The sequence below is a fragment of the Phaseolus vulgaris genome, chromosome 2, assembly GCF_000499845.2.
Source record: "Phaseolus vulgaris cultivar G19833 chromosome 2, P. vulgaris v2.0, whole genome shotgun sequence".
NCBI classification, from domain to species: Eukaryota; Viridiplantae; Streptophyta; class Magnoliopsida; order Fabales; family Fabaceae; genus Phaseolus; species Phaseolus vulgaris.
Window position 1 is genome coordinate 45,879,572 of NC_023758.2, and position 22,078 is coordinate 45,901,649.

The 22,078-nt window shown below is 33.8% G+C and overlaps 4 protein-coding genes across 4 annotated transcripts; 3 read left to right on the plus strand and 1 right to left on the minus strand.

Moving 5' to 3' along the window:
- Positions 1-284: 284 nt before the first annotated feature.
- LOC137812644 (uncharacterized) lies at positions 285-4,868 on the minus strand. The gene is made up of 7 exons (XM_068614774.1): positions 4,735-4,868; positions 4,045-4,251; positions 3,811-3,884; positions 1,894-3,094; positions 1,705-1,778; positions 1,025-1,181; positions 285-941 (listed from the first exon to the last, which is right to left on the minus strand). The coding sequence occupies exons 2-7, from the start codon at positions 4,187-4,189 to the stop codon at positions 361-363; spliced, it is 2,232 nt and encodes a 743-aa protein (XP_068470875.1). The 5' UTR covers positions 4,190-4,251; positions 4,735-4,868; the 3' UTR covers positions 285-360.
- Positions 4,869-6,771: 1,903 nt separating this feature from the next.
- On the plus strand, positions 6,772-11,076 carry LOC137812646 (UDP-N-acetylmuramoyl-L-alanyl-D-glutamate--2,6-diaminopimelate ligase MurE homolog, chloroplastic). The gene is made up of 5 exons (XM_068614775.1): positions 6,772-8,683; positions 8,899-9,015; positions 9,106-9,281; positions 10,396-10,541; positions 10,733-11,076. Exons 1-5 carry the CDS (start codon positions 6,877-6,879, stop codon positions 10,749-10,751), a joined length of 2,265 nt encoding a protein of 754 aa, XP_068470876.1. The 5' UTR covers positions 6,772-6,876; the 3' UTR covers positions 10,752-11,076.
- Positions 11,077-15,714: 4,638 nt separating this feature from the next.
- LOC137812647 (probable aquaporin PIP1-2) lies at positions 15,715-17,659 on the plus strand. The gene is made up of 4 exons (XM_068614776.1): positions 15,715-16,518; positions 16,724-17,022; positions 17,126-17,266; positions 17,368-17,659. The coding sequence occupies exons 1-4, from the start codon at positions 16,191-16,193 to the stop codon at positions 17,461-17,463; spliced, it is 864 nt and encodes a 287-aa protein (XP_068470877.1). The 5' UTR covers positions 15,715-16,190; the 3' UTR covers positions 17,464-17,659.
- Positions 17,660-19,371: 1,712 nt separating this feature from the next.
- Positions 19,372-22,042, plus strand: LOC137812649 (short-chain dehydrogenase TIC 32, chloroplastic). Its single transcript, XM_068614779.1, has 8 exons — positions 19,372-19,557; positions 19,899-20,130; positions 20,441-20,520; positions 20,610-20,763; positions 20,920-20,998; positions 21,135-21,219; positions 21,491-21,537; positions 21,645-22,042. Exons 1-8 carry the CDS (start codon positions 19,452-19,454, stop codon positions 21,807-21,809), a joined length of 948 nt encoding a protein of 315 aa, XP_068470880.1. The 5' UTR covers positions 19,372-19,451; the 3' UTR covers positions 21,810-22,042.
- Positions 22,043-22,078: the final 36 nt, after the last annotated feature.

Below are 22,078 nucleotides of genomic sequence, written 5' to 3' on the forward strand. Positions count from 1 at the left end.
TACATATGTAAATCTTAAATAACTGCACATGTGATTAAAGGATAAATCCATAGAGATATATTAATTTCAATAACTATTTTTTAGCTTTCACATTTTATTCTTATAATTTCGTATTTATTGTTTTTGTTTTTTATAATACTTTTTATTGCTTTACATAAAGATGTTTTCACTAGTATTTATAATAATATATTATATGATATTAGATTTGGTGCACATATTATATGATAATAGATTGTTGTACTTAAAAAATTGAACCGCATGCAAAAGTGTGTGTTAAAATTAGATGCATGAAAAATATATTGCACTGATGCAAGTGTAATTTTTTATTAATTATCATCCCACTATTAAGTACAGATAGGTTTACTGCAATGTGTCATGTTTCTGGTAATCCATTTCAGATGCAATTTCCAATACCAGGTTTGTAAGCACATCTTTCTCCACCTCTACTGCAATATCTTCTGCATCAACTTGGATGTTTAGCCATGAACCACGTCTTGCCAAGTCCTTTTCAACAAGCTGTTCTAAGGTTAAAGGTGATGGATGAGGGTGAAAGTGCAAGTTAACAAGTTCTGTAATGTCTTTAGCCACAAGTTTCTTCACAACATAAGCTTGGATGTTTGGAACATGAAGTGGGAAACCACTGTTCTGGTATACCTGCATGAAAGTTTCGATGACACAGTCATGCAAGATTGTCCCACCAGATAGTTGGCTTGGTTTTTCCTTCAATTCAAAAAAGGTGTATGGATCCAGCAATTGGTCACATGATCTCTTCAGAGTAAGTTCATCCCATTTCAGGTTGAAACCATGCAGAATTTCCCTTACATAGTCTGTGATGTCCTTGGAGGAGGATAAATCGTTCATCGGATCCAAAGAGAGGCTTAAAAGGTCTTCAAAATGGTTCTCTTCAATTTTTTCATGCACTACCTTTTCTGGTGACTCATCTGTGGAAGTCCTAAACTGTCAACTTGGTTTGAAATAGAGACAGGAAAAACAAATTCAAGTATGTCCAGGTTTAAAACCATACCTGGTTGAATGGTTGTGATTGGAAGGTTGGTAACATCTTCCTTAATAAAATGTTCAACTTTGTTTCCCATGTTTAGAGTATTGTCTGTTCTCTGACAGGATTGACTTGATGAAACATCTGGTGAAAAAGGCAAAGTCTGGATCTCTGGACGCAAATCCTAATAAACTTCAAATTTCATCATTCATATTAAGGATAAAGAACAGACAGGAATTATTTGGATGGATTTGACTAATCTATGACAGGGGATGTACTTTAAAGGGAGAAGCGACATTGATTATTCCTATCAAAATACATGTACATATAGTTGTTAATTAGAAAATCAACTTTTGAGATTACATTATAACTACAAAGTTGTAAAAATATACTACATTGATTTAACAATTAACAATTATAACACTTCACTTTCCCATGTAAAAAGTAGACAAATCCATATTTAAGTATGGTTGGACAATTGTTTTATAAAAGCACTTAGAGGCCTTGAGTTAAATTAAGTTGATGTATAGGTTAAAAATTAAACTCTAAAAAGGTTATACGAAAGAATTCCTATAACATATGTGTTTAAATAATCTTATGTTTATTCTTATGAAAGTGTTTGTGAGAAAGTTTGTTCAAAGAAGTTATAGTAAAAGTTAGATTTCTACGTCACTTCACACTGAGAGTAAATGTCAAAAACTATTTACCAGCAAAGATCCACTTCCTCCGATTATATTATTCATGCCGATGTTCTGAGTAGGACTGTCCATGTATCTGCCATCTGCTTCAAAAAAATTCTCTCATGTATGCATATTGTAACAAGATTTTATAAGTTCCTAGACCGTGCCAAAGAAATGATGGATTGAAAAGGTGAATATTTATTATGTAGCTCATACCTCTAGGAATATCATAAAGTGCATGCAGATTGTGGCTAGGAACACTATTTTTAAGACTAGTCTCTTCTCCAAAAGTTTGCAGCTTATTATGCATATTAGCAGTTGCCACTGATGGATCCTTGACTTTCGGGACCATCTGATAGTTGCTATAATCTCTCATCCTTTCAGTCATGGATCTGTGGTCGCAGTACCTATTCAAGCTTGGCAAGGACAATATTGATCTTTCTGGAGTGTTTATGCACTGTTTACATTCCTCAATTCCATAATTTAACATCTGAGACCGACTCTTCCTACTTTCAACGTGCATTTTCAATATATTTTCTTCACGAGGTCCAACTGAAGTGTTCTTACTGCAACTTTCACCAAAAGAAGCAGCTTCCTGCCCCATACATAACTCAGAATCCTTGAACATGATAATGTTCTCTCTCTTCTTCTTCAAATCATGATATGAGTCCAACCTTTTTTCAGTATTACTAAGGGCATTGATTGGTGAGTTTCTTTCAGAAATTTCCAATTCTTTTACTTTTTTACCATCTCCCAGGCCCTTTGAACTGGAGGAAAGTTTACTTGGCATTCCATCAGTTGTCTTCCACTGCTGTTCTTGTCTCCTTACGCTCATGACATGCTTCAATTTTCTCTTTATACAACTGAAGGGAAAATAAGAAAGCATAGTGTTTTGTGAATTAGAACTGAGGCTACTAGGCGAATGTGGAGGGCTGACAAAGCTTGTTTCTACAAAATTTTCCACATTAACAGTGCCAGGCTTCAAAACTACTATTCTCTTTGAGGACTGAGGCTTACAACTTTCCATCAAGTCAGATCTATCAAAGGAATTAAAAGGTTTTACACATTGTGTAGCATTACTATTTTGAGGCTTATTTAATCTATTCATTCTTTTCTGCCTTGCCTGCTGACATGGTTTTTTCCCTTGAGAACTCTGTAAGTCCTGAATCTGTTTTACTAACAAAGAGTTTGGATCTTGCAGAAGTTCAATGAAAAGTTCCTTGTTTGAATATAAAATCTGTAAAGCATCCAAGAATTGATTAGGCTGACAGCCTGCTCCATCTTTGCCTTGATTATGTGTATTGACAAACCTCTGATCAGCAATCATCTTTGTCACTTCATTTTCCCAATCTGCTACCTGATCATTCACCATGCTGTTGATACTTCTACAACTACAATCTCTTCCTCTGGAACTTACCTGTAATTACAATTCTCTGTCAGTGCATTGCGCTCTCCATTATGAGAGGAGTGCATGGCACCACTTTTGTCGAATCTGGCTATCTATAAGTGGCAATTTCAAAGCCTTAAACAAAACTTCTAGGTTCATAAGGTATGATTTTTTTTTCTTCATGAAACTAGTCACCAGATCATCAAAACAAGACACTAATTTTTTAGACCAAGGCTGAAGGTGATGATTTTGAAATGTATAATAAGATTCAAGTCTGCTGGCCATCATCACAGTACAAAAATTACCAAGGCCTTCAAGATTTAAAGTGCTACATTATTAAGGAAAATTAAAAGATTTCTTCACGTCATAAAGTCCTACACCCTACCCCTACACTAATGAATTCGAGATTAAAAAAATCGGGTAATAAAGAAAAGAGTAAAATGTCAAAACAAAATAAGATCTAATGCAAGGAAGATGCTTTCCTCTCTGTACAAGAGATATGGTTAACAAACTTCCTTGACGTTTAAATTGAAATAACAAGTACTCTTGATAAGTAATGACAGTATCAGAAGTGACTTAAAGGACACGCAAACAGATGAGAGAAGAAGTAAAATATACGCCCATGTTAAAAGGGTAAAAATATCATGCATGGGAAGATAATTTTTTTTAAGTAGAATCTTCTTAAATGCAAGGGCTCCTCTTATAACATCAATCTAATAAAGGAAGTGTGTTTGATAAGAACTTACACCAATTTGAAGGTACTTCTCATCAACTGTGCTAGCCACACCTGAGCTACTTCTGGATTTTCCATTTTCTGCAGCTTGGAGAAAAGATGCAGAAAACTTACAATTGATTTTTTATATGTAAGGTTTAAGTAAAAAATGGGAAATGAAGGCACAGGTTGGCCCAAAAATCTTGATTTTAAGATCGTAGCGTATTTTCTTTTACTCCATTCAATACCAAACAAAGAAATATCTTACCATTTGCATGAACATTCAAATGCCTCCTACTGGAAACCAATCTTCTGTCGGAACGACCTTCACGAAAATTAAAGATTCTAAACATTCGCCACGTACAACCTGTTTCGTACGTTTGGCTAACCAGAGGAGGAGATCTTTTCGCCATGACAGAGATGAAAGATAATATCTGTGATCTTTTAGTGAAGTTTAATGGGAAAAACACCAAGCCTGTACAAGCACAGAAACAAGGAAAGGTTAATCCTTGTAAGTGAGAGGTAGTGAACTATGTTCAGCTTCAGAATGCCACCCAAAAGAAATTAGAAACACCAGAATTCGAAGTATTAATTGATAATCAGTTTCAAACCCCACAAAAAGATTTAAACTAGGAAGAGTTCATTTTTACTGTCGAATGATCATACTTTCTAAAACTAAACAAGTATACCTATATATATTGATCTATAATCAATTGAGAATTTGCATATTCACCCAATCGCCGATCAAAAGAGAAATACATATAAATTGTCTGTTTGCAAAACACAAACACGTGAAGATCAAAGTTAATTTCTGCATACCTAATGTGACTGATTTCTGAGTGAGGCCCAACACAACCCTGAATGCAATCACTAAATAAGTCTTTTTTTTGCCTAGTTAAGTTTAACAATGGAAATTGTAATTGTAAGGATGTATCAATCAAAGGTGAGAGATTCATACCAGGTTGTAATACCCAAGTATACGTCCTCCTAGAGGTTAAACAAGAGCATGATGATGCAGATCTAGAGTGGAATGTGGAAGTGCGAAATGCAAAAACACAGGGAAAGGGAGTGTGTGTGTGTGTAAATAGTGAAAAGGATTGTGATTGGGACACCAAATATTATGACAGTGACTAGTAAATTGTAAAATAATTAGTGGTTGAGGAAAGCTTTTGGGTGAAGGCAACTTGGCTTGCTTTTGTTTGGTTGTCTGAAACCTTTCTGAACATGTCCACCACTTCCGTGCAATTACAAATACAAATGCACCCTTCTTTGCATGTCTTTCATTGTCTTAGAGAATGAAGTTTTGACAGTATGTTGAAGGTTGAAGGAATGTGATTGAATGAGCATGCTAAATCCATGTAATGGAAAAATGGTAATGGTAGGAATCAAAGTATGATGTGTTGTTGAATGGAGATATCTGAGTAGAAAAAGCGGTGTCGTTTGAAGGAATCTTCCCTTTTGCTGGAGTAGAGGTGTTGCTTTCATTGATGTGTTGGGAGGGAACAGCCTGGCCCTTGCTCCTTGTTTTGCTACCGGTGTCAACCCTTCATGCTCCTGCATTTGGTCCCGCATTCACTTATTATGCACACTCATGTTATCTTCATTCTAATTTTTAATCATTTTTTCACTATGGATAACATCTTTGATATCTTTTTTTTTCACTTTCATGACACATCTCATATAAACCGGTTTGGAATGGTTTTTATTACAAAGTGAACTTTAAGTCTAACTCAATCCCATAAAATTGGCTTATGAGGCGAGGTTTGCACTCAATGAAATATTTTAATTTCTAGTAAATATGGATCTCAAACCGTTTTTACACCTAATAGTGTAATTTTTTTAAATTATGAGTAATTTATTTTACAAAAATAAATAAATAATATTTTATAGATACGATTTCAAAGTGAAAATTGTATTTCGTGGATACGATTTTAGGACGAGTTATTTTGGAAGGAATTTCACTAAATCGTATTTAGAGGAAACAACTTATTCATTTTTGTAAAAAAAATTATTTTATCCAAAATCGTAATTTCCAAAAAAAACACTATTTTAGTGAAAATAACCCACATAACCCTAAGTGTGTGTTTGCTTTAGGGGGTGATGAAGGTTGAGGGTGAGCGTGAATGGGTGTCACCCTTATTTACTTCTATGGGAGGGGGAGGTTGAGGGTAAGAGTGAGTGGAAAGTTGAGGGTATTTAGGATTCTCTCGTAATTGAAGAGAAAGGAGAGTGGAATGAGATGAAAAGATCATGGTGTCCTTCATACAATAATATCAATAATGAAAATTATTATTATTAATAATTTTGTGTATATATATAACATAATATAATTTAAAGAATCATAAATAATATTAAAGTTATCTAAATAAAATAATTTAAGTAACAAAATTAATTTAAATTAATAAAATGAAAAATAATAAAATACTCTTATAACCATCACATTATTTACGTATCTCAATAAACTTTCTTCGGATATTCACTTTTTTTTTTTTATCAGCATCGGACATTCACTCTAATATACCTTAATTCAAACACACTAATTTTTTTCACACTTTCTTCTTACACATTCACTCTTCCACACCCTCAACTTTCCACTATCCAATCCAAACAAAGTCTAATTGTTACTTGAACTAGATTCACTTTTTAATTTTCAAAATTATTATTTAAATTGAAAATCTAAAATAAAATAAAAATAAATTTTGAAAAAATAAATTAGGAATAAATTTTGTGTTTGAGAAATAAAATTTTAGAATTGAATTGAAAAATCAAATTTTATGAAAAAGTAGTTTCGGATACATTTTAAAAAAGAAGTTTTGAGAAAAGAAATTTGAAAACGTTCTCTTGAAAAATATTCCCAAATGTATTATGATCCATACCCCTTCTTATTTCAAGGCTTTTTTGTCATTTCACATAAACATTAGGTGTAGGTCACTATTCATACGGTGCAGAAAGTAATTTTCTTTTTATAACAAAAATGAGATCACATTGGAAGAGTCCAGAAAAGAAGAAAGAAAACTTCATTTAGGCCCAATGTAGACAAAAAAAAATTCTAAAACCCAAAGAAACCCCTTGAGTGTAGTCGCGAGTGCCACTCCCTTTGATGGCGTTATCATTTCTCCGTGTTCCACGCTTGCTTCCTCCAACTCCTACACCTGCAACTGCAACTGTAACTGCAACCACAACATCCACTGTAGTAAAGTTCCAACACTTTCGCACACCTTGTAACTTCACACCCTTCTTTCGCTCTTCAATTTTATGTCCCTTGGTTCGGGCCATTGGCCGTGATGGAAGGTTCTACCCAACCCCAGCCGACGACGACCCACCGGAGGCTGCCGAGGACTCCTCCCATGGCTTCTCCACCTTCCAACAAATCCATCACCAAGCGGAACGCGCGCGTGAAATCGAAGAGGAAGACTACAAGAACAACCAGGCCACGTACCTCGCCGCCATCGCCGACGTCGAAGATGCCCCCGATAACGTCGACTTCGACACCTCTGGCGACGACCTATTCGGCGATATCGACAAAGCCATCGCGCTCAAGCGAAAGGAGTTCGTCTCCCAAGGCCTTCTTGAGCCGAATCCCCCCAAACAAGACCAGCTTGCCGCCGCAGCCGTGGATGAACTTCAGTCGGAGGAGCTCGGCGATTTGGAGGAAATTGAACGGCTCCAGGGACTCACCGGTAACGGTAATGGTAATGGAGGTTTGAGTGAATCTCCGTTTGAATTGGATTTTGACAGTTACGGGAAAAGTAAGGTTAGGATTGTAGACGGAAAGTTTAAGATGAGTTTGGCTGAGCTTTTGGACGAGAGTAAGGTCGTGCCGGTGTCGGTTTCCGGTGATTTGGAAGTCGAAATCACCGGAATTCAGCACGATTCGCGGATTGTTAATTCCGGTGATTTGTTTGTGTGTTGTGTTGGGCGAAAAACCGATGGACATTTGTTTCTTTCCGAGGCTGATAAGAGAGGTGCTGTTGCGGTTGTGGCTAGTAAAGAGGTTGATATTGAGGATACTTTGGGGTGTAAGGCTTTGGTTATTGTGGAAGATACTAATGCTGTTCTTCCTGCTTTGGCTGCGTCGTTTTATAAACATCCTTCAACTAAAATGGCTGTGATTGGGATAACTGGGACTTATGGCAAAACGACCACCACTTGTTTGATTAAAAGTTTGTATGAATCCATGGGAATGCGCACTGGGATGTTGAACTCGGTTGCCTCTTTTGTCCACGGGGATAATAAGTTGGAGTTGGGTAGCGCGGCGTTGGATGCTGTTTTGGTTCAGAATTTGATGGCGAAGATGATTCACAATGGGACTGAGGCGGTGGTCATGGAGGCTGGTCCTCATGGGCTGGGGAAGGGGAAGTATGATGAGGTTGATTTTGATATCGCTGTTTTCACTAATTTGAGTCGGGAGAAGGACGGCGACAGAGATGCGCAGGCTAAGTTGTTCTCGAGAATGGTGGATCCTGAGAGGCATAGGAAGGTTGTTAACATTGATGATCCGAATGCGCCCTTTTTTATGTCGCAGGGGAGCCAGGAGGTTCCTGTTGTGACGTTTGCGATGGAGAATAAGGATGCAGATGTTCATCCCTTGAAGTTTGAACTTTCTTTGTTTGAGACACAGGTGTTGGTTAATACTCCCACAGGGATACTGGAGATTTCTTCAGGTTTGCTTGGGAAGCATAATATTTACAACATTCTTGCGGCTGTAGCGGTTGGGATTGCTGTTGGGGCGCCCTTAGAGGACATTGTTAGAGGGATTGAAGAGGTTGATGCGGTTCCTGGGAGGTGTCAGTTGATTGATGAGGAACAGGCGTTTGGGGTGATAGTGGACCATGCCAGTACTCCTGATGCGTTGTCTAGATTGCTTGATTCTGTAAGAGAGCTAGGACCTCGCAGGATCATAACTGGTATGTTTGTGTTGTGTTACTGTTTCGCTTATTGCTGTTGAAGGTTTCCTTTATAGTTTTGTTTTGGACACGAAGAAACTGCACCAACGCATTTTTCTTTTGGAACGTTAAAACTACATACTTCTTCAGATGCCCTGGAGTTCGAAGACTTGGATTATTTGATTGAAATATGCTCTCTTTATCATGCATCTCACAACTTCTTGTTCATTTTGAAGTCATTGGATGCTGTGGTGAGGGCGACAGGGGTAAGAGACCTGCGATGACCAAGATAGCAACAGATAAAAGTGAAGTGACCATGCTGACATCTGACAATCCCAAAAATGAAGACCCATGTATGTATTTTGAACATTGAATGTAGGCAATGTAGGAATATTTGTACATGCTTTAACTAATTTTGACATGCCTTTTGTCTTTATGTCCAGTGGATATATTGGATGATATGTTATCTGGGGTAGGATGGTCAATGCATGACTACCTCAAATATGGAGAAAATGACTATTATCCACCTCTTCCAAATGGTCATAGACTTTTTCTCCATGACATTAGGAGAGTAGCTGTGCGAGCTGCGGTTGCAATGGGAGAGGAGGGCGATGTGGTTGTAAGTTAATGGAACTCCTATGTTTCACCCTCTGATGTAGAATTGAGCTTAGTTGTGATGTCTCTAAAGTCACTTATTCTGCAAAAACGATTTAGTTGTTTCTTTGAAAAATTTGAAGAATATTAAGATTTATATCAAAGTGATATTTCTATGAAGCAGATTTTTCTTAAGAGGCTAAAAAGAAGACCAACAAGGAAGAACAACTATATTCAAATATAATATGTTGATTAAGAGAGAAAAATTAGGGAGAGACTTAAATTTAAACACGTTGAAGAAACATAGAATAACTATATGCCATGATCCACAATAACAGTCCTTATTTTGCATGTGGATGAATTATCCTTCGACATCCAGCTTCATTATGGCACTCGTGGTGTGTTTGCTAGGGGAGATAATTAGGGGGAGAAAGGAAGATGGAAATGAGTTGAAGTGTTTGGAGGGGAGGATGTAATTTGGAAATAATTTTTAAAATAATGGGGCTTTACTATTTTTCTCCTATTTTCACTCGTCTCTATCTCTCATCTTTTCTCTATTTCTCTTCAACCAAAGGCCTTTAACTTCAATTTTATTTCTCATCTATTTTCCATTTATCCTTTTTATGCCCATCTACCATAGTTTCCTCTCTATACCGAATATCCCATTAGTGATTCAATGAAGCCATGACTCAGTTCCGGCACAAATGTGAGAATTCTAGTTTGACATTTTGGTAGCCTTGCTTTGAGTGAAGCCTTAACTAATCTTCCCCTTTTATTTTCTTACTTGCGATTGATGCAATCCCATCCTAGTATAAGGGGTCAAACAAAACTAACTTTTCTCAATGATTTGTTTTTTTTGGAATTGAGAAAACTTTGTCTTAGCTGTCAGTCTACTATTGACATCGTATTCAATGTAAGATTTAGATTGACTGTTTGAAAAAATAAAATACTGAAAGCCTGATTAGTGGAGTTTAGTAATCTTTATACTCTTGTTTTGACATCTTTTTGAATTAATTCTTTAAGAATATCATATCTTAAATAAATTTAAATAATCCGCCAAAAGGTTAATCTAAACAAAGAATTGTTAATATGGTTCGTGATGCGTGCAACAATTTTATACTTTTATATGCATGGTGCAGGTGGTTACTGGCAAAGGCCATGAAGCATATCAAATAGAAGGTGATAAGAAGGAGTTCTTTGATGATCGAGAAGAGTGCCGAGAGGCATTGCAGTATGTTGATGAGCTTCACCAAGCTGGAATAGATACAAGTGAATTTCCATGGAGGTAATGTCGAATGTTTTCCTCTTCTATGCCCATTTGTTACCTGACCAAGCTTGTGATTGTCAAATGTCTAAGACAACCACACCTTAAACAAAATAAACAACAGCAGTAAAAAACATAGAAGAATAGGAAATGCCGTCTGTTCTCTCTAAACTAAAAAATCACATGTTTATTGTCTCTTGTTACTGTCTCAGGTTACCAGAAAGCCATTGATAATGGGTTGTCGTCTGACTGCAATTCTAGCAAGTTAGCAGAAAAGGGCAAAAGCTGGAAAGCGCAAGCCCCAAAATAAATAGCCTTCAGATTCCAGCCAAAAATTGCACGGTGGGCTCAGTACAGTTAGTTTATCCAAACCGCGTTTAATTTTGTTTATACAAATGTAGTCATAATCTCTTTTTCCCTTCTCCACTGTAATTCCACGTCTTCTAACAAAATTATGAAGAGTAATGCATTAGTTAGCTTCCTCTTTCTTAGCTTTGTACAACTGTTCAGTCTCTGTTCTTCGAGTATGGATAATTCACGGCCATTTTTCTCCCTATCTTGATTGTTTGCTATACATCGTACTAATTTCTTCGTATCTTGTTTGTTTGTTTGTTTTGATTTTCATATTATTTATGAAGAGGTTTTTTGGGTTTTTGATTTTCTGATTACAATATATATTGTGAATATTCATATTATATTATGAAGAGGTTTTTGGGGTTTTTGATTTTCTGATTACAATATACCAAACGGGTAAAACAATATATGCATCAGTTTTCCCCCCATCAAATTAGGGTTTCAGAATCTTACTGAATGCATTTATAGACTTTATAATATAGCTTACATCTAAGAAATTTAAATGTCCTAGGCGCAATGTAAAGGAAACCTAAATAATAAACCAGTTAAAAGTTTTTCAGTTTTCTGAGAGAATTTTTACAATATAAGTATTTTTTAAATAATTATTGCCAAGCATTCTCAATAGTATTTTGTAAATTCGTTTTGTAACCATATCAGGACCATAGGAGTTAGTATCTTACTATTTACGATACGTGTCGTACGAAATGATACAGTTTCACTCTTTTACAATACGATTCGTGTGTAGAATCTATTTTGTCCCTGAATTTTAGCTGTATCGTGCGACACGAAGAATCGCGAAACGAAACGATTATGTATTGTGTGAATCAATGTGGAATTTAAAAAAATGAGTAAATAAAAAAAGATAGACATAATTTGTTTAATAACATGTATGCACCACATTATTTTTTTAGAGATTGTTTTAGTAAAATTGTGTGGTATATATATATATATATATAATTTATTGTATCTTGTATGTATACATATCTTATATATTTAAGTATATATTAAAAAAATTATTGTTTATAAATCTTACTATTCACTATACGAAACAACTTACGATTCATAATATCAGCTCTCTGATACACTATTTGATACACTATTTGTATCTCGATTCTACTACCATCAGGACGAACGCTTAAACACCAATTGCAGTACTTGTATGTTTGGAAACAAATTTAGAAATGAAGAATCGTGTTTAGAACCAAGATGATGTAAGAAAAATATTGATAATCAAACACGCTATGCATGCATGAACATAGGAGAAACATCCATTGAATCATTATTCCGTTTCATCGGTCAAGGGAAATGCAATGGAATGCTATTCACAATTCACAGTTCTTATTATTTATACCTAAGCCCAAAGCATACTTAGTCTTTTATAAATGATTTTATAAGTGAATCAAGACTTTTGAATAAAGATTAAACAATTCAAATCTGAATATTTTAAATTACCAGAATAAAACATAAGCAAATTCCTCAAACAATTCTGTTTGTTCATTATATGAATGCATCTCGTAAATACGAATGATGTTTTTTATTGCAATGATTGTTTATATCTTTCATGAAACTCTGCTCTTCAGAAAGTGAAAATCAGCTATTCTGTAATTGAAAAAGAAATCATTTTGAAACTTCACTTGCCAAGATGAGTAATTTATTCTTCCTGTCTTTTAATTTTGAATTTTTGATAGCTCTTCTAAATCTAATTATGTGTATGGCACTAAACTTGATGGATGGGCATGACCACTTTCAATTACTAGTTTTAATTTTAAATTAAGGGAAATAATTTGAAAGAACCTTTCTTTTCAAGAAAAAGATAATGATATCATCTGCAAAATTGCAATACCCACCATATTTGAAGTTTAGAAGTGGAAAGAATACAAAGAATGAGGTGGAACATTGAGTATATATCAAGTATTTTTCTTACTTAAATGATTGAATGGATGAACATTACTAATTGTGGCATTTGGTGGAGTAGATGAGAAAGACCATGCATGTGCACATCACATCATGTATAAGATTCCAACATCATAATGAAATGGAAAAAAAAAAAAAGCAAAGCAGAAAAAAAGGATAAATGAAGAATGTACTAATGACTTAATTTGGTTGTAAATAATGTTTTGGAATCATTGAGAAATAGTTGTATGAAATTTGTCCCCACTTCCACAAACCTACCAAAACTCTCCAAATTGTTATGTTGGATGGGTATTAAGGTCTTCTCATCCTGTTACTAATTTCTGGTATGTATACTAATTTTATTTTTTAAATAAAGTAAACTAAAAGAATAAAATAGTTAAATTGCTTAAAATTGGGTTCTTTTATGCATAGACTTTTGAAAAGTAATTAGAAAAAGTTACACTGTCATTGTGTAAAAAGAGATTATATTACTATTTTGTGAGAGAGGTAGAGAATAATTTTAATTATATTAACTGTTTTTTATTATTATAAAAATACGCAATAATATAGGCGAGAACATGTGTTTTTACTGTAAAAATTATAACACGTTTTATTATTTGCGATCGCGTTGTGTGTCTGGTTATTTTATTATGTTGTTATAATTTTTTATAAATAAATATGTATTGTTTTTATTATACATGATTTTATTTATTATATAAAAACAAAACAACTAAATATATTATTAATTTATATTGCAGTAAAGTTGTGTTATAATAAAAAATTACTTATATACAATAAAATATTCAAAACACCTATAATTTAATTATATTTAAAATTATGAACAGTTACTTTTGTAAGCTACAAGAATATCTTTTTCCTCTGTTAATTTTGATCTGTTTTCTTTTTTTTTTTGCTTTTTAATTAATATTATTCATTATAAATTGTATATCATAAATTAAAATTATTATGAGAAATAAAATAAAAAATGATTTATCTATTAAATGTGAGAATCTTTATATGTGATTATAAATATAAATACATGTAAGTAAGTGGAATTGAGGTTAAAGAAATTGTTTACAAATGGACAGAGAGGTACCCAGAAGGATTTAGGTGTCCATAAAGTTTTCAATATGACTTTTTAAAGATGAAGCAAAAAAACTAAAAATTGGAATAATAGTCTGTTATGGAACATGATATTGTAAAAATGTTTAAAAATGTAGAGTTAATAGGCATGTGTGACACACAGGTCCAACAAGGTATCTGTAAAGTATGAGCTGTTGAGCAGAATAAACATATAAAGCTTCATGGCAGGGCCACACTGCTTTTTCTATACATCATCTTATCATAATCAACACACTTAACATTAGGTCCACCACAATCCCATTCCTTCCATATTTCAAATAACACTTATTAAATAAATCAATTTTAACTCCAATTTAATCTAATAAAATTAGTTTATAAGATAGTTTATATAATGTAAAATATTTTTATCAGATTTTCATTATTTATTATTCTACAATTTCCTCCAAATAATACAAAATGTAAGATCAAAGACAAGAATCCCTAAAACAATTCAATATCTGGAAAAAAATTACATACACATGTGTGTGGATTATGAAGCAAGTTATGCCTCTCTTTGATAATAGGGCATTAGCTTTCCTCACCATAACTTCTACTTAGGGTTTCCAATTCAAGTTATCTAATATAATAGGCTGGCTTCAACCTTTGTATTTGAGGTTTTGTAATTAATAGAAAGAAAAAGGCTAAATCGTTAATCTTTTGGAACAGTTGTCATGGCTAACTTTATTTTATTTCTAATCACAGTTAATGAAGAAGGTACATATTAAATCAGCTCTCGTGCTGATTGATGAAAGATTTCAATTATAATGAAACCCTTCTAGAAATGCGAATACTCTCTTTTGGTTTAGAAGTGATGCGATCGATACCAACTAAGTCATTGCAAATAAAAGTTAAATACAATTGCTTTAAATTTATAAATAAAAACTTTAACGTCACACAACATTGTTTTATCCACATCTCTTCATTGCTAATATTTCAAAAAAAAAATTATAGGCAATAAAAAATCAATAAATATGAATTATTTCAGGAGAGTTCAACCTGTATAAAAAAAATTCAACTCAACTTATTTAATTTGATTTTGAGATCCAACCTAAAAGAACAAATTCCTAGAAAAAATATCAACAAATGATCCTCATATAGACTAGAGCGTCAAGACATCAGTTAGAAAAGGAGAAAAGCGTAGCATGAGACTTGACAGTGACCCACGATCAAGTCTTTAATTGAACCAAGGCAAAAACTTCTAAAACGTCAGTCACGCCCCTATTAAAGATTACATTATTCGTATGCTTCCACATCAGCTGACACCTCAAATAACAACCATCATTTGATATCATATAAAAAAAAAAAAACTATACATGTATAAACTATTATAAGAACAAAAAATTTCTAAATTTATTTCAGTCAAATTGATCTTACAAGAATTTTCTCAATCCAATTTTTTAAATAAGAACTTATTTTATTATTGTTGGTTAGATAATGAAGTGGGGTGTGTTGAATTATGATTGAGTTCTATTAAATTAATGGAAGGCCATTTTATTTTATGACAGGTAGATTGTTATTCACAGAAGTAGCTTTTGATTAATGGAAGAATCACGGGCAGAGGAATCACTTTAATAGGAGTGAAACATCTTTTGTGCAACAGTAACAGTAACTGGAAACTACAGTTTGATAAGGACCACATAAGACTTATCTAAGTTTCCATGTGCCTGTCACTTTCCCAACGGTCACCAAACGCCCATTTCTTCTTATCCATTCGATTTCTTTCTCAATCCTGTGGCTCTCATCTCCCTACCGTTAGCTACTCAGAAAAAAGTTGAACACCCTAACGGCTACTGTTATCTTTTTCAACTCTCCAACTAACAATCTTGTTTAGTGACATGCATCGTATGATTATGTTTTTTGAAACATTAAAAAGACAAAAATATTAGAGATGATGAGAGGGTGAAGTGTGCGGCGGATAAAGAAGAAGACAAGTTTGCACCTGCTCACATCCTTCTACACTTTTCATAAAAATTATTTTCCCTTTTAATAATTCTACACATAACCATGTTATTAGGACCTTTTTTTAATCCTAGAAGTACTATAATCAAAACCAAAACATAACAGCCTTTGCTAAAACCAAAAAAACAGCCACACTTAAACCTTGTATTTACTTTATAATAATATAATATAGCATGATGATTATTACCCTGGACACCAAACAGTGGACTTGTGTTGTAGTTTTGAGTTTCCTCTTTACTATATAAAGGAGTAGTCCAACCCTAGCTAGCTTATTAAATTTCCAAGAGAGGGAGATTAAGCAAAGAAAGGAAAGGGTGTGAGAGGTTTTGTTGCAGAGTGAGAATGGAGAATAAAGAGGAAGATGTTAAGGTTGGAGCAAACAAGTTCACAGAGAGGCAGCCATTGGGTACAGCAGCACAAGGTGACAAGGACTACAAGGAGCCACCACCAGCTCCTTTGTTTGAGCCTGGTGAGCTCAAATCATGGTCCTTCTACAGGGCTGGGATTGCTGAGTTTGTGGCCACCTTCTTGTTCCTCTACATAACCATTTTAACTGTCATGGGTGTCAACAGGTCCTCTTCCAAGTGCTCCTCTGTTGGCATTCAAGGCATTGCTTGGTCCTTTGGTGGCATGATCTTTGCCCTTGTCTACTGCACTGCTGGAATTTCAGGTATTATACCTTTTTTTTTTTTGCTTTTCATATGCTGGTTTCCCATCTTCTCAAAGTTTTGGATCTAGTTCAATTCCAAAATTTAGTTCATGATATGAGCATGTTTTGACATTATTTTGACAATATTGTTAGACAATGTGTTTTTGTTTGCAAATGTTGTGTTGTAAGATATGGAAGTGAGCCAGATCTGCGTTTGTTGTTGCAGGGGGACACATCAACCCAGCTGTGACCTTTGGTCTGTTTTTGGCAAGGAAGTTGTCCCTCACAAGGGCAGTGTTCTACATTATCATGCAGTGTCTTGGGGCCATCTGTGGGGCTGGTGTGGTGAAGGGCTTTGAGGGTAATGGTAGGTATGAGTTGTTCAAAGGTGGAGCAAATTTTGTGAACTCTGGCTACACCAAGGGTGATGGACTTGGAGCAGAAATTGTTGGCACTTTTGTTCTTGTCTACACCGTTTTCTCAGCCACTGATGCCAAGAGAAACGCTAGAGACTCTCACGTTCCTGTATGTGCTTTTACATTGCATGCATTCAATTAACTTGGTTTATAAAAGGGTATGTTCCAAATTTGCAATTAATGTGGTTATTTATGGTATGATACACTTGCAGATTTTGGCTCCACTTCCCATTGGATTTGCTGTGTTCTTGGTCCACTTGGCCACCATTCCCATCACAGGAACTGGCATTAACCCTGCTAGGAGTCTTGGAGCTGCCATTATCTACAACAGGGACCATGCATGGGATGACCAAGTATGTTTCTTATTTCCATGATTTTTCTAGGCTTCAAATTTTGGTCTGTTCCCATTAGCCTAGAAAATAAGGAACTAATTTCTTGTTTTTGTGTTTTGCAGTGGATTTTCTGGGTTGGACCTTTCATTGGAGCTGCTCTTGCTGCTTTGTATCACCAGATAGTTATCCGAGCCATTCCTTTCAAGGCAAGAGCTTAGGCTCTTCATTCTTCCACGTCCTTGCTTCATTTAATTGTTGTTTATGTATCTGCTGTCTGCTTAATTTGGAAATTCATCATCTGAATCTTTTTGTGTCAATCCTTTATGGATGTAAATTATGTATGACATGGTTACTTCCTTTCTATTGTATTTGTGACACTCTTAATGGTTACTTTTATTTATTCTTTCATTTCAATGGATTGCTTCTTTTATGATATTGCCTCGATACAAAAAAAGAAAGAAAGAATATATATACGTGTGTATATCGATCAAGCATGTGAAGTTCTAAATATCCAGAAAATTCATCTTATAGAGAGAAGTTTCTCTCCAAAACTTAATCTCTCTACAAAACGAAACAAGTGCTTATGAAAATTCAGATCTGCACAATGCTATGCTTACATGGTTAGTGTGAAAACAAGTTTATGTCCCTAATGTCTATCTGATCAATCATAATCCACAAAAAATCACTATATATTGTCGTCCAAATAAGATTTTTGAGTGTGAAAGTATGATATTTAGACCTGTTTTACTTTCAGAATATCATCTACTAAAGATAAAACCAATGAAATTTCATAATTTCTTCCCAAGTTGAGTTTTATAAGCCTGAGTACTTAAAATTCAATATAAAAATTGAAAGAATGAAAAGTCATCAATGTTACACATGGAAGACAATTAACCATGATGATTGTTGAAAGTTATGAGAAGAAATTTGCAGAAGTTATTGATACTTCATCATTTATGTACAGTTATTACTCATCAAGGGATTAAATGAACTTCAATCAAGTTATTCATTTTTCAGCATCATTCATTTCAACACTTTAATTCTTACCTTCAATCATTTCAAGAAATCATTTTTCATTTCCATTTACGTTCAAGCTTTATACTTTTGAAGCACTTTAACTTTCCATCTCACTTACATTTTTGTGCCCATTTTGGCACATGCAATGTTCTATACAGTTCTTCAATGACTTTCCTACACTTTACATGCATTTTAATTGTTTTATTTCACGTATTTTAATTACTTTTATTTTAATTTAATATCATTTATTCGTTTTCAATTTACATTTTCAAAGAAAGTAAATATCCCTTTCCTCACATCTAGAATACAATTACAAAATTTCTTGTTAACAACCATAAATAATAATTACTCTAGAAATAATAAATAATTATGCTTGAATTAGATTTGATCATTATAAATAATAAAACTTGTTCTACGAATATAAAGCAAATGTTTGAGTAGGCAAGAACAAAGAGTATTGTTTTTCTTAAATAAAATTCAAACTCAAATCTTTTATTTCTTATTTTAAAAATAATATGAAAGTATTTTCAACTTGGAGTTAATAATTTCAACTTCGTTTTAGCCAGATAAAATTTATTTTAAAAAAATACATTTTTTAAAATGAATAAATAAATAAAGTAAAAGTATACATCAACCCCAAATAGTTATGTAATCCAAAGCTTGAATTTTTCTTAAGAGATGCAAAGCCACTGAAACAATGTCGCCGAAATTTTTTTTTAAAAAAAAAACAAATTTTCAATTCATTAAATTTTTCTGAAAAATTTCGTTCACGAGGTTTCATATTAGACCAGTAGCAAAAACAATATTGATCACACTAAATTGTCATTAAGAAATTCCAAGAAAATATTTAAATATTATTTTTATTGATAAAGAATTTATATAAAGTAATTCCATTGAAGATGTTACAAGTCTTCAACTTTTTGAAATTTTACACAAATCTATAATTTATTTTAAAATATTATATCATCACATTTTTTTATATCACACATGGTAACGGAAAAAAATTTAAGGATTGCAGGTGTGATTTGAAAAAAATATATATATACGAAGAGTTAATTGTAATTATTTTTAGTATTTACCGTTAATAAATAATCTGACACAATTGGCTGAGTAAAATATGTAAGTTTTATATACAGAAATTGAAAGACAATGATTTGTGTTTTGACTTGTTTGGTGTGCGAAAGTAAAAATGTGGTTTCTCGGTTGGAAAGGGGCGTCAGGGTTCTCAGCATCTTCCACAGCCGAACAAGTCACTGAAGGGATTGATGGAACCGCTCTCACCGCCATCGTCACAGGTTTTTCTTCCCTCTTTTTATTTTTGTGTGATGAAATGAATTGAAAGATGAGTGTTTTTTTCTTATGTTGTGTTGTAGTTTAATGATGCATCACTTAAGGCTTGTTTCAATTGTAGCATTTTTTTCACAAAGCTTTATACACAACACTTGTGATCACTTAAGAGAATACCATAAACTACTCACAATACAGATTGTTTAGGATTCTTTGGTTCTGATCATAACTAGTTTTGCTGAATTGCTGAACAAATGAGATTATAACTTGTTATTCAATTTAGATGGGAGTGTTGGTTATTCTCTGGTTTTAACTATCATGATTCGGTGCTAATTTAGTCCATTTTCAGGAGCATCAAGTGGTCTTGGTCTGGAGACCACCCAGGTTCTTGCATCCCGCGGTGTCCATGTTGTTATGGCAGTAAGGAATGTGGACAGTGGTAAGAATGTCAAAGAAACTATTCTTAAGGAAAATCCCTCGGCTAAAATCGATGTTATGGAGTTAGATCTAAGCTCTATGGCATCGGTAAGGAAATTTGCAGCAGATTTTAACTCATCTGGTCTTTCACTGAATATCTTAATGTAAGAGATCTTAACTTTAGCTGTTTTAAGATAACTTGGGTAATGTTTTGTCTGTTTTGCTCCAAGTGGTTGAATGTTGAATGTGAATGTGAATGATTGATGAGGACTTTTTGTTATACTCTTATCTTTCTGGAAAGATGTTTGTGCCAACTTGTACTACTTTCTTGTTTGAAAGTGTTTGATAAAACTATACCTGTAAAATTACCTCCTTGTTTTTATGTGTTGATTGCACACTTGAAATTTGAAACAGATTATATTCTTTTACTTATTTAGAAGTTGAAAAGTATAATATTCTTTCTTTCCCTTGAAGTAACAATGCGGGGGTGATGGCAACTCCATTCATGCTTTCCCAAGACAATATAGAATTGCAGTTCGCAACCAATCATTTAGGTATTATACTACATGTTTACTTCACATAATATGTGAGATTTATAACTTCAAGTTGGTGTTCTCTTATAATTTTCAAAAATATTTTGTAGGTCATTTTCTCTTGACAAACCTTTTATTGGAAACTATGAAAAAAACAGTACGAGAATGCGAACAGGAAGGAAGGATAGTTATTCTATCATCAGAGGCACACCGATTTTCTTATCGTGAAGGAATTTTGTTTGATAAGATCAATGACGAATCGGGGTACTAGTCTGATTGGAATGATAAATCAATGATAAACCTTTTCCCTATTTGCTACAAAGCTCTTGCTATAAAAAATCATAATAAATGTATACTATTCATATCCAATGTTGAGTTCCCAAAATTGCATAATTTCCACCTCTATCTGATTTTTAACAGGTACAGCAGTTATTTTGCTTATGGACAATCAAAACTTGCTAACATTTTGCATGCAAAGGAGCTTGCAAGGCGCTTGAAGGTATTATAATCATTAAAGTCACCTCTAATTTATGGAATTTCATTGGTTCCACTTTATTTACTGCAATATTTAATGTTCCATGTTTGTGAATAGCCTGCTTCAGTAATGGATTTTTCAATCCTTTTGGTCTTTTCAGGAAGAAGGAGTGGAAATAACTGTTAACTGCCTTCATCCTGGATCAATTGTTACAAATATTTTGCGATACCATGGTTATGTTAATGGTTAGTATCTATGCCATTCAATTAGTGTGTTTATTAAAGTATCATTGCTCTTGGAAATAGGTCTTACGACGGGTTTAATAAAAATTAGGCATAGTTATACTGACTGATCTACATAATCCATATCAATATGCTTACCATTCTATGCATATATAGTAAAAGGGACATAAACAGAAGCAAAACAGATGTTATAGCTGGTGATTCTTGTACAGAATTCCTTGCATAACCATTTGAACTTTCGTCCATGTAATCATTTGAACTTTCATTCATGCAGCCCTTGCTAATACCGTGGGCAAGTACTTCCTTAAAAACGTGCAACAGGTATTTAGTACATACAAAATATATCTACAGCAGTGTTTGCTGATATGCTGTTAATCTAAATGTTACACCAGTTTTTTGGTAATTTAATTGTTGAGGCATGTTTATAGGGAGCTGCAACTCAGTGTTACGTGGCGTTGCATCCACAAGTCAAGGGAATATCTGGTGAATACTTTATGGATTGCAACAAGGGAGAACCTACCGCTCTGGCTAAAGATTCAGAGCTGGCAAAAAAACTATGGGAACTAAGCTCAAGTCTGACTAATCCAAAGTAGCTTAAGCTTTGTTCGACTGGACTGAATTAGAGGAAGCTTCATACATGCCAACATTATTGTATTTAAAATAAAATTTCAGAGAATTAGAAATCTATGGTGGGGCGTAAACTTAATCTTCAAAAGCTTTAAGTAAATTACATCTCAGACTTCCATTATTGCTTTGAGACCATTATTGTTAAAAATTAAGCGGTGTGTATACTATATTATAAGTATAAAATTGACCCGTTACAGTACTCCGTTCCATTGATATCAAAATCGTTACTTTAAAG

What these genes read in the sequence shown, in the direction of transcription:
- LOC137812644 (XM_068614774.1), bottom strand. Translation starts at nt 4,189, where the DNA reads ATGGCGAAAAGATCTCCTCCTCTGGTTAGCCAAACGTACGAAACAGGT. An exon ending in TTTGAATGTTCATGCAAATG is followed by an intron (nt 3,885 to 4,044) that starts GTAAGATATTTC and finishes CTTTTCTCCAAG; the next exon opens with CTGCAGAAAATGGAAAATCC. An exon ending in GAGGAAGTGGATCTTTGCTG is followed by an intron (nt 1,182 to 1,704) that starts GTAAATAGTTTT and finishes GAAGTTTATTAG; the next exon opens with GATTTGCGTCCAGAGATCCA.
- LOC137812646 (XM_068614775.1), top strand. Translation starts at nt 6,877, where the DNA reads ATGGCGTTATCATTTCTCCGTGTTCCACGCTTGCTTCCTCCAACTCCT. An exon ending in ACCTCGCAGGATCATAACTG is followed by an intron (nt 8,684 to 8,898) that starts GTATGTTTGTGT and finishes TTCATTTTGAAG; the next exon opens with TCATTGGATGCTGTGGTGAG. An exon ending in TCCCAAAAATGAAGACCCAT is followed by an intron (nt 9,016 to 9,105) that starts GTATGTATTTTG and finishes CTTTATGTCCAG; the next exon opens with TGGATATATTGGATGATATG.
- LOC137812649 (XM_068614779.1), top strand. Translation starts at nt 19,452, where the DNA reads ATGTGGTTTCTCGGTTGGAAAGGGGCGTCAGGGTTCTCAGCATCTTCC. An exon ending in CTTTCACTGAATATCTTAAT is followed by an intron (nt 20,131 to 20,440) that starts GTAAGAGATCTT and finishes TTTCCCTTGAAG; the next exon opens with TAACAATGCGGGGGTGATGG. An exon ending in TCCTTAAAAACGTGCAACAG is followed by an intron (nt 21,538 to 21,644) that starts GTATTTAGTACA and finishes GCATGTTTATAG; the next exon opens with GGAGCTGCAACTCAGTGTTA.
- LOC137812647 (XM_068614776.1), top strand. Translation starts at nt 16,191, where the DNA reads ATGGAGAATAAAGAGGAAGATGTTAAGGTTGGAGCAAACAAGTTCACA. An exon ending in CTGCACTGCTGGAATTTCAG is followed by an intron (nt 16,519 to 16,723) that starts GTATTATACCTT and finishes TTGTTGTTGCAG; the next exon opens with GGGGACACATCAACCCAGCT. An exon ending in ACCATGCATGGGATGACCAA is followed by an intron (nt 17,267 to 17,367) that starts GTATGTTTCTTA and finishes TGTGTTTTGCAG; the next exon opens with TGGATTTTCTGGGTTGGACC.